Source organism: Hesperophylax consimilis, chromosome 27, assembly GCF_061612785.1.
Source record: "Hesperophylax consimilis isolate HC1 chromosome 27, BYU_Hcon_1.0, whole genome shotgun sequence".
Classification (NCBI taxonomy): Eukaryota; Metazoa; Arthropoda; class Insecta; order Trichoptera; family Limnephilidae; genus Hesperophylax; species Hesperophylax consimilis.
The window spans coordinates 24,990,989-25,008,905 of NC_142862.1; the positions used below are offsets into that span (position 1 = coordinate 24,990,989).

At 36.3% G+C, this 17,917-nt stretch overlaps 1 protein-coding gene across 1 annotated transcript in view; it reads right to left on the reverse strand.

The window, feature by feature from the left end:
- The window catches only part of LOC149410822 (uncharacterized), a 29,319-nt gene extending 11,631 nt beyond the window's left edge, over window positions 1-17,688 (reverse strand). The window contains exons 1-3 of the mRNA XM_089647850.1: window positions 17,576-17,688; window positions 8,932-10,213; window positions 6,794-6,886 (exon numbers count right to left, since the gene is read on the reverse strand). Coding sequence (XP_089503976.1) covers window positions 6,794-6,886; window positions 8,932-10,213; window positions 17,576-17,580 — 1,380 coding nt within the window. The 5' untranslated portion in view covers window positions 17,581-17,688. The remainder of the gene's footprint in view (window positions 1-6,793; window positions 6,887-8,931; window positions 10,214-17,575) is intronic.
- Window positions 17,689-17,917: the final 229 nt, after the last annotated feature.

The following is a 17,917-nucleotide window of genomic DNA, read 5'->3' on the forward strand; positions in this document are numbered from 1 at the left end:
AAGTCTGTATAAATAAAAATGTTTGTTTGTTAAAAATCGTAAATCTCCGTAAGTTCTTCACGGATTGCTTTGAAATTTTGACACAACGTGGCATTAGAATTCTCGTGTGTTTTTATATACCTATATTATATAGATTGATCATATTGAAAATATCAATATAAATTTAGTAACTAATATTAATAATATCACCATTTGATCTCTGGTGAGTTGACGTGTTGTTCTTGTATTGTTTTGTATTTATTTTGCTTATATAATGCACTTGCATAATGTTGTTTGACTAGATGATTATTTGTGGAAAAGTGTGTGGAAGGGTTTAGTTTTTCCTATGGGGAAGATTTAACACGGACATAAAGTCGGAAATTATAAATTTAGTAAACACCTATAGTATCGCTTTAGTGATCATCAGTTTGACCCTACCACTTTATATAAACGCAGAAAAATTTCTGATGCCCTATTCTTATACAAAATGGTGGTTTTTTTTTTTCATACAAAAAGACATACCTACTAAAAATCCTTAGTGGAGGTACACACTTACCTGATAAATTTGCTCTGTGCTTGTCGAGCGCGAGACTGGTGACGTTGTTTATTATTTTTTTTTATTAGTGAAGTTTCCGTCAATGAGAGGTATGTTGTCGTAAAATCTTTTTCAAGGCATGAAATGATCATTGAAATAATCAGCTTTCAGAAGAATTAATGAATGAATCTCTTGTTACGTAACGGTCGGCCTTCAGGCCCTCTAACCCATTATCGAGTTATGTAACCCACATGTATAGTGAGTGCATGTGAGGTATTTGTTTATAATATTTCTTTAAAGTAAACAAATCACAGCTGTTCTGTTACCAGCTGTAAAGCGCGGGAAGGGGGGGTAGCGGGTGTTAGTTCTAGGATCGGCCGGTCGATTTCAAATGATCCAAAAGCAATAATAATGCAGTACACACACGCCTGAAAAGTACATCTAAAAGTTGAAATTTAAAAAAAATATATTTTTCTTTTTTACTTCTACTATCATGTAGAATCACCTCCCGAAGTTACTGCACTTTCACCCCGGACACCCTGTATAATATAGGTATATAAAAACACACGAGTATTCTAATGCCATTTTTGAAAGTTGAATTATTCAAGTCAAGTTAAATCTTGTGATTTTTCGTAGGTAACATGATGCAACAATACTCTTTGACAGTGCAAACGTCAACAATTCTTCTCCAGTCTAAATAATAAAAATAAACAATCTTACAGTATATCTGAACACTAAAATGTCACATAATATTAACAAAAAGTGCTAACTTCAGTAAAATAAAGTGTTAATATCTCAGTTTTTAGTGTCCCAGTGTCAACAAAGCAAAATCACCCATACAAACTACCTATTCGAAACTGTCAGTAAACAACATATAAAACATGAATTGTTTCAAATGTAATGGGGATGTTGCCAAGCCAGGAGTGGGAGTCACGTGTGATGGATGCAATCGAAATGTTTGCATTAAATGTTCGGGCTTATCCGCAACAGAAAGCAGATGCCTAGAGCTCAAAAACCGCAGAATGAAATTCTTGTGTCCTGAATGTGAGAGTGGCCTTCAACAAATACCTGTACTACACAAACTAATTCGGGACCTCCAAGAAGAAGTCAACGCCTGCAAAAAACAGCAACAAATGCGATGCACAGAAGACATGATTAGTGAACTTAGCGATCGGCAATCCCGAGCAAAAAACATAATTATGTTTGATATCCCTGAGTGTGACTTGCCAGATCCCGAACAACGCAAATTACGAGACACCGAAGAATGCTGGAAAGTTATAGGAAGCATCACCAGCACAAGTCAAAATAACATAAAAGTGCTCCGGCTTGGAAAACCTTCAGCAGAAAAAAAATTCCCTCGCCCGATAAAAATAATCTTCCAAACACGGGGTGAAGCTTTAGCCATTCTCAAAAATAAAAATAAACTAAAAAAACTAAACTCAATCAAATCGGATCAAACTCCGATGCAACGGCAGCATTTAATTGATTTAAGGAATGAGCTGCATCAAAGAACAGAAAAGGGGGAGAAGGAATTGACAATCAAATACATCAAAGGATGCCCTAAAATTATAAAAATTCCAAAAAACATGTAAATAATTACATAGTCAATATCTCAATACTGTATACCAGTGATTCCCAAAGTTGTCTATATCGACCCCCAGGGGTCTATGACAACCTGCAAGGGGTCTACGTCAGCGAAAAAAAAAATTGGGGGTCCATGAAATGAAAATGGGGGTCCACGATAGTGGATCTCAACATACACTGATAGTAACTATTTACTTACACTTAAGCGACACTAAAGGTGAATCAATATTTCATGTTTTGAAGGATTACTTCATTGAAAAAGCAATCCCTTTATCAAATATAATGTCAGTAGCTACAGATGAAGCACCTGCCATGGTTGGACGTTATCGTGGATTTATAAGCTATTTAAAACAAAATGTGCCAGGGGTGTTAGCAATACATTGTGTCATCCATCGACAACATTTAGTTTCTAATTTGAGTGTTAGATTACATGAATCTCTTCAATTAGTCATTGATGCCGTAAATCGAATCCGAAGCAACGCATTGAATATGTGGTTATTTGCGCAGTTGTGTGAAGAAAATGATGAACACTTTCATCAATTACTCGTTCACACTGAAGTACGCTGGCTGTCGAAAGGCTTATGTTTGACAAGATTTTTTGCACTTTTTGAGACTATTTTAGAATTTCTGGATACTAAAGATAAAATTTTAAAAGACAATTTAATGAAGCCGCCCAACCGGGTGGTGTCATAGTTCCCCTGTCTGTGCACTCCACAGGCAGGGACACTCTTGTGAGGTGTCACATAAAAAAATAAAAATAAAAAAAAAGTGGAAAACAGACATCGCCTATTTAACAGATTTGTTTACAAAATTTATTATGGTTAATTTGCAGTTACAAGGCGACAGTCTAAATTTGATTAAAACAAAGTCCATCTTATCAGCGTTTCTTGCCAGAGTTAAACTAATGAAGCAAAATATTGGACAGGGCGAATTTTCCCAGTTCCCCAATTTGTCACAGACAAACTGCCAGGAAGACGACGTTTCAACCTACGTTCAACATTTAAATGCCCTCTATTCAGATTTTGAAACTAGGTTTGAGGATGTTTTGACTATGTAATACAACCGTGGATAATTAACCCATATGGTGACAGAAGAAACGAATGTCATAAAACAAGAGGAACTGACTGAAATAAGTACAAACGAAGAATTTAAGGTTCAGTTTAAGCACGGATATCAGCACTTCTGGCTGCAAAAAAACATACCCGTTACTTATCCCGTATTATGGAATATAGCGAGGAAATTTTTAATTTCCTTTCCACCGTCATACCTAGTGGAAAGGGGGTTCAGCGCTGTTACCAATCTCCTAACGAAAAAAAAAAACAGACTGGACATCATTAGCCGAGGAGACTTAAGATTAAACCTTACAAAATTGACGCCAAATGTTGATAATTTATTATTAAAGCATCAGGTTCATCCTTCCCACTAAAAACATTTAATTATTGCTTAGTTTATTTTATGTTACGTTTATTTTATATAACTAACAGATACAAAATTTTATTTTGAGTAGTTTTAATTTAAATTCAATTAATAAATGTATAAAACTGAACTTGTGTTTTTACTTTAAGTTTTTAACACTAAACTTTACTACAATTAGAAATTTACAAAAAAATCAATACATATCAGGTAAGTAGGGGGTCTACCAAAAGCAGAAAAACATGGCAAGGGGTCTACGACACAAACAAGTTTGGGAACCTCTGCTGTATACGAACCTATGCTCTCTCACACGGAAATTTGATCTTGTTCTTGCACAAATAAACCTTATAAAACCAACAGTACTAATAGTGACAGAAACGTGGCTAAAGGCAGAAATACCAGATACGTTAGTGGATCTTCCGGATTACACACTCTTCCGCAAAGACCGTCGAATTGAAAAACGAGGAGGTGGTGTAGCAATATATGTAAAGAAAAGGACCATAGGCCTGACAATCTCAGCCCAGGTGAACAAAGCCCTGGAAAACAGTTCTAGTAATTACCCACAAATTGACGCATTATTCATTGGCATGCAAATAGACCATCTCAAAATTATCCTAGCTGGTGTCTACTGCCCACCAAATGCATCGTACGAAAACCACCAAAAACTATTACACCAATTAAAAAGAATAGCTGACGTGTCAAACGTAATAATCCCTGGAGACTTCAATTATTCCAAATTGGTATGGCCCATTACAGAAGTGCGTAATTCAAACAGCCCCGAGGCCTTATTTGAGGATATGTACTTGAACAGTAACTATTGGCAATTGGTAGATAAACCTACAAGATACAGGGACAACAATACCCCATCTCTATTGGACTTAGTCCTGTGCAATGATGAACATCTCATTACTGATATAAAATATCTAGCACCTATAGGCAAAAGTGACCATATATGTTTGTTGTCAACTCTACAAGTAAGTACCAGCCATAACAACGGATCCTCCGGCCCGAGAGGCAAGAAGCCGAGACCCAACTATCACATAGCAGATTATGATAAAATAAATGAAATCTTAAGCACTCGTGATATAATGTGGTCTCTCGTGGAAACCACTACAACTGAAGAAAAGTGGAACTTTTTTACAAACATGTTTGAAGAGAAGATTGTGTCAAAAATACCACTATTCAAAGGCAATAAAAACCACAATAAGAACAAACCTTGGATCGACAAACACATACTAGCATTAAGATTAGAGAAAAAGAAAGCCTGGGATGGTTATAGATTATCCAGAAAACACATGGGGAATGTAAATGAGATTGAAAATGAGTATTACAGAGAATATAAACTGAAAAATAACTACCTTTTGTCGCAACTAAGAAATACCAGAAAAAACTTTGAGCAAAAATTGATTGACAGCGGACAGAAACCATTTTACAGTTATATAAGGAAACAGATTGCCTCGAAAGTATCTACTCCAACCATACTATATAACTTCTCTAACAAAACAGTTACCAGCGAGATAGACATAGAGAACATCCTTGCAACACAATTCGAAAAAACCTATGTCAATGAACCAGACACCAGCATACCAACTATTAGTCAAGATTTGTATGTAGATAGTTCACTATGCGAAATAGAATTCACTCCATCAGCAGTTGAGAATATTTTGAAGGGGTTACGAGAAGATAGCGCTACTGGCCCTGATAATATTCCTGCTATTGTTCTCAAAAAGTGTGCAGCAACTCTCAGTCATCCCATAGCTCTGGTTATGCAACAATCCTTCTTAGATGGGAAACTCCCTAAAGATTGGAAGAGAGCTATAATTACACCCATCTACAAAAAAGGTGATAAACTCAAACCAGCAAATTACAGACCTATAAGCTTGACTAGTATTATCTGCAAAACCATGGAAAGAATAATAGTGGACGAGATACGCTCATTCCTGATCAAACTTGACATAATCTCAAACAAACAACATGGATTCGTGCCAAAAAGATCCACGATTACCAATCTCATTCTTAACATAGATTACTGGACAAACGAGTGGGACAAACGGATTCCCACTGACGTAATTTATCTCGACTTCGAGAAAGCCTTCGATACTGTTCCAACCAATAGACTGTTGGCCAAACTTAAATTCCTAGGCATAAGAGGACGACTTCTCGAATGGATCAAATCCTTCCTCACTGAGAGAAAATTACAAGTTCGAATTGGCAACCAACTGTCATCTGAGCGAAATGTGACCAGTGGTGTCCCTCAAGGATCAGTTCTCGGTCCAGTTCTGTTTATTTTGTACATCACGGACCTGCATACTATAATAAAATCAGACTCCAGCTGCTTTGCAGATGATACCAAATTCTTTGCCAACCCACACACACACATCACAACCAACTGCAAAAGGATTTGAACGAAATATATCAATGGACAAATGATTGGCTTCTAAAACTCAATGTCGAAAAATGCACTGTCCTACATGTTGGAAAAACTAACCCTACACTTGCCTACAAACTTAATGGAACACCTCTAAAAGCAGTGACATTACAACAAGACTTAGGAGTTACCATATCACAGGACTTGAAATGGGAACCATACATCGCTGGAATTGTGAAAAGAGCAAATTCACTAACATATCTAATCAGGAAAACCTTCCTTGACCTAACCCCGGACATGATGTTAAAAATATATAAAACATATGTGCGACCTCTCCTGGAATATGCTTTCCAAATATGGAGTCCTTACTTCGCAAAGGATATAAATCTGTTAGAGAGAGTACAGAGACGTTTCACTAAAATACCAAGAGCTCTGAAAGATCTACGATACGAAGATAGACTCGAGGAACTAAGATTACCAACCTTACAAGAAAGAAGAGAAAGGGGTGACTTGATCGAGACTTTCAAAATTTTATCTGGACATTACAGTTGCCCTAGCATCCAAGAAATCTTCACTACTAATAAAAATATAAATCTCTGTGGACACTCAAAAAAAATTACCAAAACGCCTTTTGCATCTAATCCTAGAAAACACTTCCTTGCAAATAGAGTAGTGGATGCTTGGAACAAACTCCCACAACATGTCATCGATGCAACAAATATAAATCAATTCAAAGCTCTATTGGATTCACATTTGGAGAGAAGAAAGGACTTAATTCAAAATTAAAACATCTCAATTACTGTCAAACTTGTTGTGAAATCAGATATGAGCGCATCAGCAGAATGCTGCCTGCTCATTACATAATAATAATAATAATAATAATAACATAAGTCATTGAATTATAATTAACTTACGTCAGAGGCGGAGAAATGCGAGGGACTCTCTACTGGCAGGTCGTAGTTGAGGGAAGTTCGGAGTTCCGAAGGGGAACTGGGGACGTCGGAAACCTGATAAAACATATTTACTTTAATAAACTAACATGTTAAAATGTTAGCGTGCATTAACATTATTATTTGAAAATGATTTTGTTAAAAAATTCTGGTAAAAATGGTGATGATTTTATAATACTGGCTACAAGCATTCTTAAAGCTGAAAGGAAGATTTAGCTTAAGGTTAAACGCGACGTTCATTATAATCTGCATGTTCACATATGGCGTTTATTTAATTATTTCATTAAATTACGCTTTTCGCAAGTTATGCTTTGCAATATTGACAATTTTTTTGTTTGCGTGCTGCATACGCAATATGAATTAACAGTTTTGTCCGTATGAAAACTCAATTCTTTCAAGAGAGGCATACAAATACAATATTGGATTGAATCACCGATACAATATTGTATTTGTATGCCTTTCTTGAAGAAATTGAGTTTTTTTACGGACAAAACTCTTTATTCATATTGCATATGTAGTGGTACGCCACTACCTGAGTCGGACGGTGTCAAGAACTACTTAGTACACACTGCCAAGCGTTATGGTACCTAGGCTGTCATAGAACATACTGAAAATTTCGGCCGTTGCTCAGCGTTACGGGTGGCAATGTTTGTAGTCATAGCAACTAGAAAGTTCGGGAACGTTCTTAGGTGCAACTTGAATCGTATTGGCACCTTACATAAGCGGTAACGGGAAGGTACTTTGTCAGTATACTACGCGCTACGTTTTAACGCGCTAATCAAAATAACTTACTCTTTTCACGCCGCGATTACTTAAGTAATCCTTGCTGTAATAAATCTGTTATAAAATGTTACATGGTTTACTTTCAACACCGAACACATCTTCAACCTTCGCAACACATATGCAAGGGCGCAAACAAATAATTTGTACGGGCTTATAACGAGCATCACGTTTAACCTTAAGCATTAAGATGTGTCAATACACTAAACACAGAAAAAACCGTTTCAAGCAAGCGATTGAATCCTGATTTCTTGTTCCCTCAACAGGGCAACATTAAAATATCTGCCATTCTGAAATGGAGCACAGAAACAAATAATAACCAATTTGCTATGTATACTAAATACATCAGAGATGTGCAAAATGGGTACACAAAACCATTTGAAATGCAAAATGGAAATGGATCAAAACTTTTCCATTTGAAAATGCAAAATGCAAAATGGTTTTTAGAAAAGCATTTCAAATGCAAAATGCAAAATACCTATTTTCAAAATGCATTGAAAATGCAAAATGGTTTCTCAGGTCAAACCATTAAAATAATTATAGAATTTTTAAACAATTTTGTCATTTAATAATGGACATCAATGTAGAACAAACATTATACATGATGGTAAATCCAAAAACACCACGACTACAGATTATGAAACCACAAAAAAATTGCGCGGGACTAATGTTGCCAACGTAAAAACATAGAAACTATATCTAACATTTAATATTACAGCGTCATGGCCCCATGTTCAGTATTTGAATCAGTATTTTTTGTAATGGTTTCACTCATTGCCAGGGCTCCTACCAGGGAGCAACTTGACAAATGGAAATTATCTCTCATAGCGAGGTTGAGGACCGACTGATATTTGGGGTTTATGAAAAAAAGATGAGTGGAGATAGTAGGAAGAATGTTGCAAAAAGCATTTAAAATGCGAAATGGTTTTTAGAAAAGCCTTTAAAATGCAAAATGGAAAATACCCATTTTGCATTTTGCATTTCCATTTGAAATGGATTTATTTGAAATAAAGCACATCTCTGAAATACATACAGTGAAACTGAGATTTCTCCAAGGAAACTTCTGTGGGATTTTTTACTATTTGGTCTTTAAGACAGAAAAAACAAAATTTCTTATGCACTTTACCACCTTATATGTGGGATTGACTGTATGTAAAAAAATCCATAACTGGCGGTGAATGTTACTGGTCTACAGGAGAGTGCAGTTCAAAGAGACTGCATAACTGTTTTTGCCCCAAGAAAAGATGTAAGAAACGTGCCTGCTGCTCTGCCATGAAGGTTATTAGAAATAAATAAAAAATAAAATGCAAAAAGACCATCACCTGGCTGACATAATCATGCACTGAAAGATGGCCACCAACAACACCAACACACGGAGCATAGTCCAAACCATCAACCTTAGCATCCACTCCACCTCCCAGTCTGCTGGCTGCCGATCTGTCCGGAATTATGATCCTACCCAGGACCTGGTGTGGCAAGTACTCCGAATTCATCTTGGCCAAATTGTTACTTTTAAGCTTCGGTACCTTTATATCCGGCTTCACTTTTTTTCTCCCGGCAATATCGGGCATTGAGCTGTCAATCGGAACGTGGTATTTGATTTCAGAATTCGCCGAGACGTTTGTATTTCTCTTCCTAGAATCTAATATGTCAGGCTGTACAGACATTTTGTTTGCGCTTTTTCCGACGGACAATTTACCATCGCACGTTGTGTAATTGTTGGTTCTTGGATCGTCAGAGCTGACGCTACCCTCCACACTTTTATGACCATCGGAATTGTTGAAATTTTCAGAAAAATATAAGTTGTTTTTAGACGTGTTTCGTTGAGGCCCGTCCTGGAGTGAAAAACCGTCCGAATATAAATCTCCGTTCATCAAACTCTTGTTGAAACTCTCGTCTTCTGTGCTGGACAGGCTCAACATTCCAGAATAATCTGAATTCAAATTTAAATTTCCCTGTTCGTTTGTTTGTGTCGAGCCGTTGTTTCTTAACGATTCGTCCTTGTTGTTTTGTCGCCGAGACGGTAAAATCAAATCAGGATAATTTCCTGCGGACGGAGGGCTTTCAGGACTAGACAAACCCATTAACGGATGATCATCCGTCAATGTTAACGTGCTCGCTAGTCTAGGATTACCTAAACGCAAAGGAACATTATCACTTTTGAGGGCGGTCAAATCGTTGGTTACTTCGCATTTCACGTTATTAGCATTGTCTTTGGGGTCTAAGTCTACGCTGCCTTTCAAGGAAGGAATGCTAGACGAATCTTCGTAAGGGCTGACGGTATCGTTTGTGACGTTATCTACATCGTAAATATCAGAGTTTCTGTAGGAATCATTATCGTTCAAGTATTCTGGTGGATGAGCCAATCTCAAAACTCCAGGATTGACGACAAACGCGTTATCGGATCCCGCGTAGCTATCCAACTCATTGTACCGGCTGGCGAGGGGATCGATGTCAGCGGGCGCAGGGTACGGGGGACTGAGTGCCTTGTCCTCCAGGTCTGAAGGGGTGTTTTGGCTCGAGGGGAAGGATTCGGACGCCGTATCCATCTTCTCATCAGATACAGAAGGACTGATTTGTTCGTCCTCGGCTTGTGGATTATCACTGGAACAATAAAAGAAGGTTAAAATAAATAATTTTATCTATTATTATTTACGAATATTTAGCAGTTTGTATAGTACTGGCTACACACAAGAAAATGGGTTATGACCGAAATAAAACGCTCAGTATTTTCCGCTATCTGGTATCTGGTCATATTGTCATCGAGTTATCGATATATTTTTAAATGCGATTGCGACATTTGCCCAATAATTTTTACTTAAAACTAATTACATATTTATTATTTTTTCCTTAGCTTAACAGAGGCCCTCAGTAAAATAATTTCCCTCGGGGTCTATATCATCTTTGGGGATGCTGAAGTCTGGGAAGGAAAAATGTGTGATGGGTGGGTAAGAATTTGTGGATCAGTGTGTCCAGGAGTGACAGACCAATGAAACCGTCTTTCCCACTGCGGTGCAAGGCGATGAGTGGGGAGGTCAAAGGTCTCAACAGTCCTCATGCTTTGAAGTTAATAGAATTTTTAATTGTTTTATCTTCCTTACTGGGATTTCCTGTGCTGAGAATAAGAAAATTTTATATCGGTTTTGATTTATAATATAAAGTTACAAGACGGTGGTATTTTGTTTCAATGTTTTAAATTATGTTGGTACAGCCTGGTGCAATACACAAAATATTCTATAAATTTATTTATAATATTTTGTTCATATTTTATTCTATTATTCATATATTTATATATGTATATATGTGAGCACAAAATTAATTGAACAAAAATAGCAGAGATATTTATAAACTAAATTTACCTACAACCTGCATCATTCACTTATTTATGATTACAGTGAAACCGCTATCTGTCGTTTTTCAAGGGAAAACAATGGATGCGGTAATATAGAAAATCACACATTTATCTATAGATAGTAAAATATTTTAATATTTATTTCCATTTAAATAAAAATCGGATGTTTATCTGAGACACTATCTAGATAACAAACCAATTTCATTAGAAACTTTGTTTCCATTTAAAAAGGCAGATATTGGAAAAATTTGTTGCAAGATGATATTGTTAATTCTGAATTTGAAATATGAAATCAAAAAGCATGACGCTTAATAATAGGTCCCAATTGTCGAGTGGTTTAAGACGCCTGTTCCGGTAAGACAATAAATCCTGGGTTCGATTCCTAGTTGTGACCGTTATCTTTTTATTATCTTCTGCTTCAACGATAAATAAAATATTTCATTGTTTTATGCTCACTGCTGCGACAAGGTCCCTTGAAAACAATAATAAAATGTTCTTAGTCGTCCATGCCTGTTTGTTAGCGTAATATTTTAAGGGTAAAGTTTTCACATATTCTTAAAACACATTGAACACAGGGACTCGTGTAGTTCCATCACTGTTGTTGCAAAACAAGAGAGATCCTTTCTTGCGACCCTCTACCACCATGGCAGGACTCGTCTTTATCAACGTGTCTTTCAATGTTTTTTTGTCGTAGTTTTCCGCACAGTAAAAAGATTGCACGTGCGCACCGCCGTGTCTAACGCCTCAAAGACATGATGACAAAAGCATAATGACTAATGTCAAATATTTCTAATGTTCCGCTTGTTGTTCACGAGTACCGTTAATTGAAACCAAGTACCTAGCTACGAAATGTGGTTTTGTATGTTCACATTTTGATAAACGATCGGTCGAGCAAATATTTAGTACAAAAACTGCATGATTTAAATGACCAACGCGGTAAAACGATACATAAAGGAACGAACGATGCAATCTATTTTTGCGAGTTTTGTATTAAATTAATTCAGGACTGGAAGAAATAAACGATAAATGCGAGAAAACGATTATTCGCAGAATCGATTGAGATTAAACTGCATATAAACAAATCAACCAAACAGTTATTTTATTGCAATAACTATAACGAAACCAATTTTAAACTTAATTTCACCTATCATAAAAATACCCAAACATGGATTATTACATTCCGAAAACCAGTATAATAAAATGCAATCAAACATTCACAAAAAATAAATCAAATATGGCTGAAACATTACATTTCAATGACCTCATTTCATTGTTATATTTCACTAATTGCACAATCATAATTCATAATTACATTTGTGCATATGTGGCGCAAGTAGCTTGTGCACTGATAGGCAATACAAAATTATGCCTTTATTACTGAAAATGACCTCAATTAGGATTAATTCAAAACACTGGTTCAGAATAATAATACATATAGGTAGATATCACTATTATCTCTTGTGACAACATATTGTTCATAGTTTTAAGTGTCTCAACTGCTCCCAACCATCTGGAGCCAATGAAACTCTGGCAATTGGGGTATGCTAGAAGTAAGTGTGGAGGGGAAGGAGATGAGGAAGAGGATGGTGGGGAGTACCTGGCTATTCAAATCTGGTCACCAAACCAAAAGTCATTTTAAGTAATGTTTCAATTCTTAACGGTTGTCTTACACCAGGGCGATAATGAGAGTAGAAAATGTTCCACTCTGGAACGTGCCGCAAGTATCCCTCGACCACAGAGATCGTCAGATATTACAATGCCATTTCTCAGTTCCTCCTTCATTTTGCTTCACTATGAATTGCTATTATTGATTAATGTAATATAGTCCAAAGATACCGTTAATATTTATCACTTATACTGGGCCCTTCTCTCCAGTCTAAGATGCTCTTGGAAGATGGGAATTCTCCCATTAAACACGTTGGTTCTTTCAGAACAGTGGAACTTTATTACGACTGTAGATACAATCACAGAGAAACTACGTCTAGCTCGAGGAGCGGGTAGTTTAGGTCTGCCCAGCGCGACGCCCTGGCAGAGCTCCGTACTGAAGGCACCTTTCGGTTCGCCTTTTACCTTGAAGGCGATTCCGAAGTCTCGCAACTTACTTATTACAGACACACCCATCAGCACAACACTACAATTAATTCATTAATTTCTGAGATTTCTCTACATGAGGAAGTATGACTACTACCCATGGCTCTATCCTACTGACTTTTTTTTGGGAATGCTCGGAACGAACCATCTACAGGATAGAAGAAATACACAAATTGCTGCACATTTCTTCAGACTGATTCGTGGATGGTTTAAAAACTCAGTGATTATGGAGAGTATTCATTTCTATGTTCTCGATGGTTATCTCCGTCACCGACAGTATAGACTGTTCTCCCAGCCTGCAGGACTAACTTGCCTGCAGGTAATGCCTGTGGGGAGAGCAATCTTGCTGTTGAACAGAATCAATTCGGATATCGACATTATTTTAAGTATCAATGAAGCTGCCTTTAGTTGATAAACTCACTGTCTATATTTATGTAAGAACTTTTCTTGACAAATGCATTTTAAAACGCATTCAAATGAACGAATTTTGTAGTATTTTTAAAAATAAATAAATTGAATTGAGTTAAAATGGCAATGTATTTTACATCAAATCTACAAGAGATCATAACATATGTGTTTAACACCAAGTAATTACCAAATTTGTATGAATTTAAATGTTTGTTTTTCCCCGTTGTAAACAGTTGGTTCTAGTAGTAATTAAGTTGAAACGAAGAAGTGTTATTTGAATAATTTATGCTTACTAATGAGGCGAAATAGTAAAGTTTAACCTACTTATTATTTCGAACTGAAATGATAATTTATACTTCATCTCTAAATAGTATAAAATAAAGTCGCTATCCGCGTCTGTCTGTTTGTGCGCTTAGTTCTTCTAAACTGCGCAACGGATTTTGGTAGGGTTTTTACTATCATTTAGAGAATTTCTTCCGGAAGGTTTGTATACATAATACAAACATATTTTATTTATAGAAAGTAGGAAAAAGTCGATGTTTTGTAATCAAGTCGTAAAAAAAATATTTTTGTCTGCTTACATTGCTAACGCTGGATAAAGAACCTTGTAAGATACATAAAAATTATGTACTACAGAATATTATATTTTAAGAAGACCTACAAAAAAGTCCGCGTCGCTATATATGCATGCAGATGCTAAAAAAATTTGAACTAGTTAACGCGGTTACCAGATTAATATTAATTTGAGGATTAGAACGGCAGACTGTAATTAACACAATGTAACATCTCGAGTAACCGGTGATGAAAGAGAGACATTGGACAATCGGTATACTCTTTTACTTTCCTTTCTATCTCGCTCTTTCATCCAGTCTCTTTCATACCACGGTCAATCGCACGGTCGTTACAATCATCACATTTAATGACTTCAAAGGCGGAGTCAATGGGCCCAATTCAAATAGTTTTCTTTCATAACTAGCTGTACCCCACCACGCATTGCTGTTGCTCAGAACAATAGCGCGTATTGCTTTTACGTCCAACAGATGGAACTGTTTATTAAAAAAAGCATGTTTTTACCTGTCACAGGTAGCATCTATATAATACGGGTACATAAAAACACACGCGTATTCTAATGCAAAGTTTTGTCAAAATTTCAAAACAATAGGTGAAGAACTTTCGGACATTTAAGATTTTTAACAAACGAACATTTTTATTTATATAGAAGAAGATAGACGAGAACCCATCTATCGAATCCTGAATCATTGTTGTAGTAAGATTATTTAACCTTTTGAACGCGTTAATTTGCTCCGTTTTATCTAAACCCGTACGCGGTACATATTTTCAAATACCTATGCACACAATTAAATGTCAAATTATAGCATTCTGGCATGATTTATTGGACTATATAGACAGAACAGATTATTCTCCACAATATGAAAACAAATCCTCGTGTGTCAACACTCTTAGATGTTAATAAAAACAAAAACATAAAATTTCATACAAAGACGTACCGTATCTTTTGAATGTGGTCCCGCCATTCACTCGGCGTGTGTGTACTTAGGCCACTGCGTTGATATACACAAGTGGGAAACCATGATCACTTATCATTTTTAGTTATGAATAGTTGTGAATGACATACTAGTACTAACGCCATCCGTTGACAAAAATGTAAACTAAAGGACTAAAAGGCGCGAAGAGGCGCACTTGATTATCGATCTTTTTTTATGAAATACAATTTTATTTTTGAGAAATTCTTGTAGATATAGATTATCAGCATCGTGATAGTTCTACGAATGTCCAAGTGAGCAAGAAATTCATTTATGACAAAAGAGCGCTGGAATATCGGCCGTCAAAGTTTCCGTATCAACTGTTGATACAGCCGCGTGAGTATAGACTTTTTGCCGTAACAACGGTTGATACGGCCGCGTGCAAAGAGTTAATTTGCTTCTCTGAATTATTCAACGAGAAAAATATTTATTTTACTTTAATATTTATTTTTTGATTCACTTGATCGTGCCATGTCTTCCTCAGGTGTCCCCGCCTTCTTGTATCATTCATATTTGCATCATATACTCGTATTCTCCTTACACTCCTTTCTACGTTCATTCGCTCTACATGCCCAAACCATCTGAGCGTTCCTTTCTTAATCTTACTCATTACCCTTACATCAGCCTTGCATTTTTTTCGGATCTCCACATCCCTCACATGATCGTACATGGTTTTACCACACATAAGCCTGAGGGATCTCACTTCTACGGCATTCAGTCTACTTTCGTCCTTCCTCTGCCAGTTCCATGCCTCACTGCCGAGCAGGGTAGGTACCATCACTCCATTGTGGACAGCTAGCTTTGCTTCTTTTGACAGTTCTTTGTTAGCGCCAACCACGTTCAGTCCTCCATTAATGGAGTTACCTGCATTTACCCTTCTTTCAATTTCTCTATCAGCCTTCCCATCTCTCCACATCTCGTAATATTTCAAATTAGAGACTCTAAATGAACGTTGTGACAATAATGACATCAAATTTATTTTCGAAATTATAAATAACCATGTAGAATCTTGCCCCTTGACCACAAAAAAAATCAATACCGTGCGTCAACGTGTCACCTAATATCTCACGTAATATTATAAAGATGGAAAAATGTTGACGAGTGAGGAAGAAATAAAAGAGAGATGGATGAAGTCTTCGAAAGCGACCTGAGTGACAGTGATTCCAGCAGCGAATCAGAAATGAATGATGATGGAGTGAATGTTACCGAAATCAGAATGGATGAGATAAAAATATGAAAGTAGACTGGATGCTGCAGAAATGAGATACCTTAGGCGTATGAATGGTAAAACCACGTATGATTGTGTGAGAAATGTGAAGATCCGCAAAGAGTGCAAGGCTGATGTAAGCATGTTGAGTAAGATCAAGAAAGAGACGCTTAGATGGTTTGGGCATGTAGAGCGAATGAGCAAAGAAAGGAGTGTAAGGAGAATATAGGATGAAAATGTGAATGGTAGCAGAAGTTGCGGACGCCCGAGGAAGACATGGTACGACCAAGTGGATCAGATACTAGAGTCGGGCCATGTCAAGAGTCAGAATAATAGAAGAGTATATATGAGACGATGTATGAATGTAAATGAGGCAAGTGTGTGCCAAGACCGAGTTGTTTGGCGGTCCGTCCTCTCTGCCTACCCCTGCGGAGAAACGGCGTGATGGTTAGTTATTTATATTATATTTAGGGAACCCTTGTATTAATATTGTTGAATTCCGTTGCACTCTTAATACGCAAAAAAAAAATAAACAGCACTTGGTTTCAACTTAATTAGAAATAGTATAAGAAATAACTATTTATGTGGTGGGAGATGATAAAAGATACATTCAAGTTGCATTTTAGTTAGGTTTGAAGGTTAGAAAATACGCACCAATTATTAAAATAACCCAAACAAAACCTATTTTGTGCATGTCTACTTAAACCCCCGACTTAAATAGTTGTCTGCATTAGATATTTAAGTTGAAATCAAGTGTTGTTTTTTCAAAGAGCCTTTTCATGTAGCCGAATTCGACAAGTTTACCAGGATTGTTACTAAGGCAGTTAATATTATGTATAATAAATACTTTATAATGCATTAATAAATAAATAATAATTTTGCGGTAATCTCCCCTCCCCCACGAAATCAACACTTTGTCGTGGTAGTATACAATAATAGTAGTGAAAATAGATGTTATTTGATTGTGATTGATGGAAGGTATTTATGACAGGACAGAGTTGGAAATTTGCGGCGTCTGCTCTGCCTACCCATACGGAAAGAAGAAGTGAGGCAAGTTGGTTAGTCACTGCGAAAATTGATTTATATTCGACGTTTCGCAAATTACCTACGCCAGTGCAATGTGACATTGCACAACTGTCAAGCAGATACGCAGTTTCATTGAAAACTCATTTAATCTGGTAAATTAAAACTAAACAATACAATGCGCTACGAAATACAGATAAACAACAATGATTCATAACAATATTATTGATATTTTTTTATTGGCTCGAACCAAACACGGAAAAGTCAGTAAAATTACGAATGAAAATTAGAATATTTAATTCAATATCCAGAGGTGGTATCGATTAATATAAAAAAAATACCTCATCTGTAACCGAAGCACTTCTGCCGTGAAATAATTAAGTTAGAGAAGAACAATTGATTATTTTTAATAAAAACACTGGAGAGACAAGTAAGACTCCATCTTTAAACAACATGAAATTGGTTATTGCCAGAATTTAAAATTTAAGGCTCTTGTCATTTTGACAAAACGAATGTTGCAAGTATTGATTTATTTTAACGTAGGTACTTTAATTATTATGCAACAATACTGCAGTAGTGTTATGTACTGCTTGGAATAAATAATAAAAACAAAAGAAAGAATGAAAGTCAAATGGATACGGTTTGTCAATGGGTTTGAAGGCAGAAATAGCTATCATGCAACA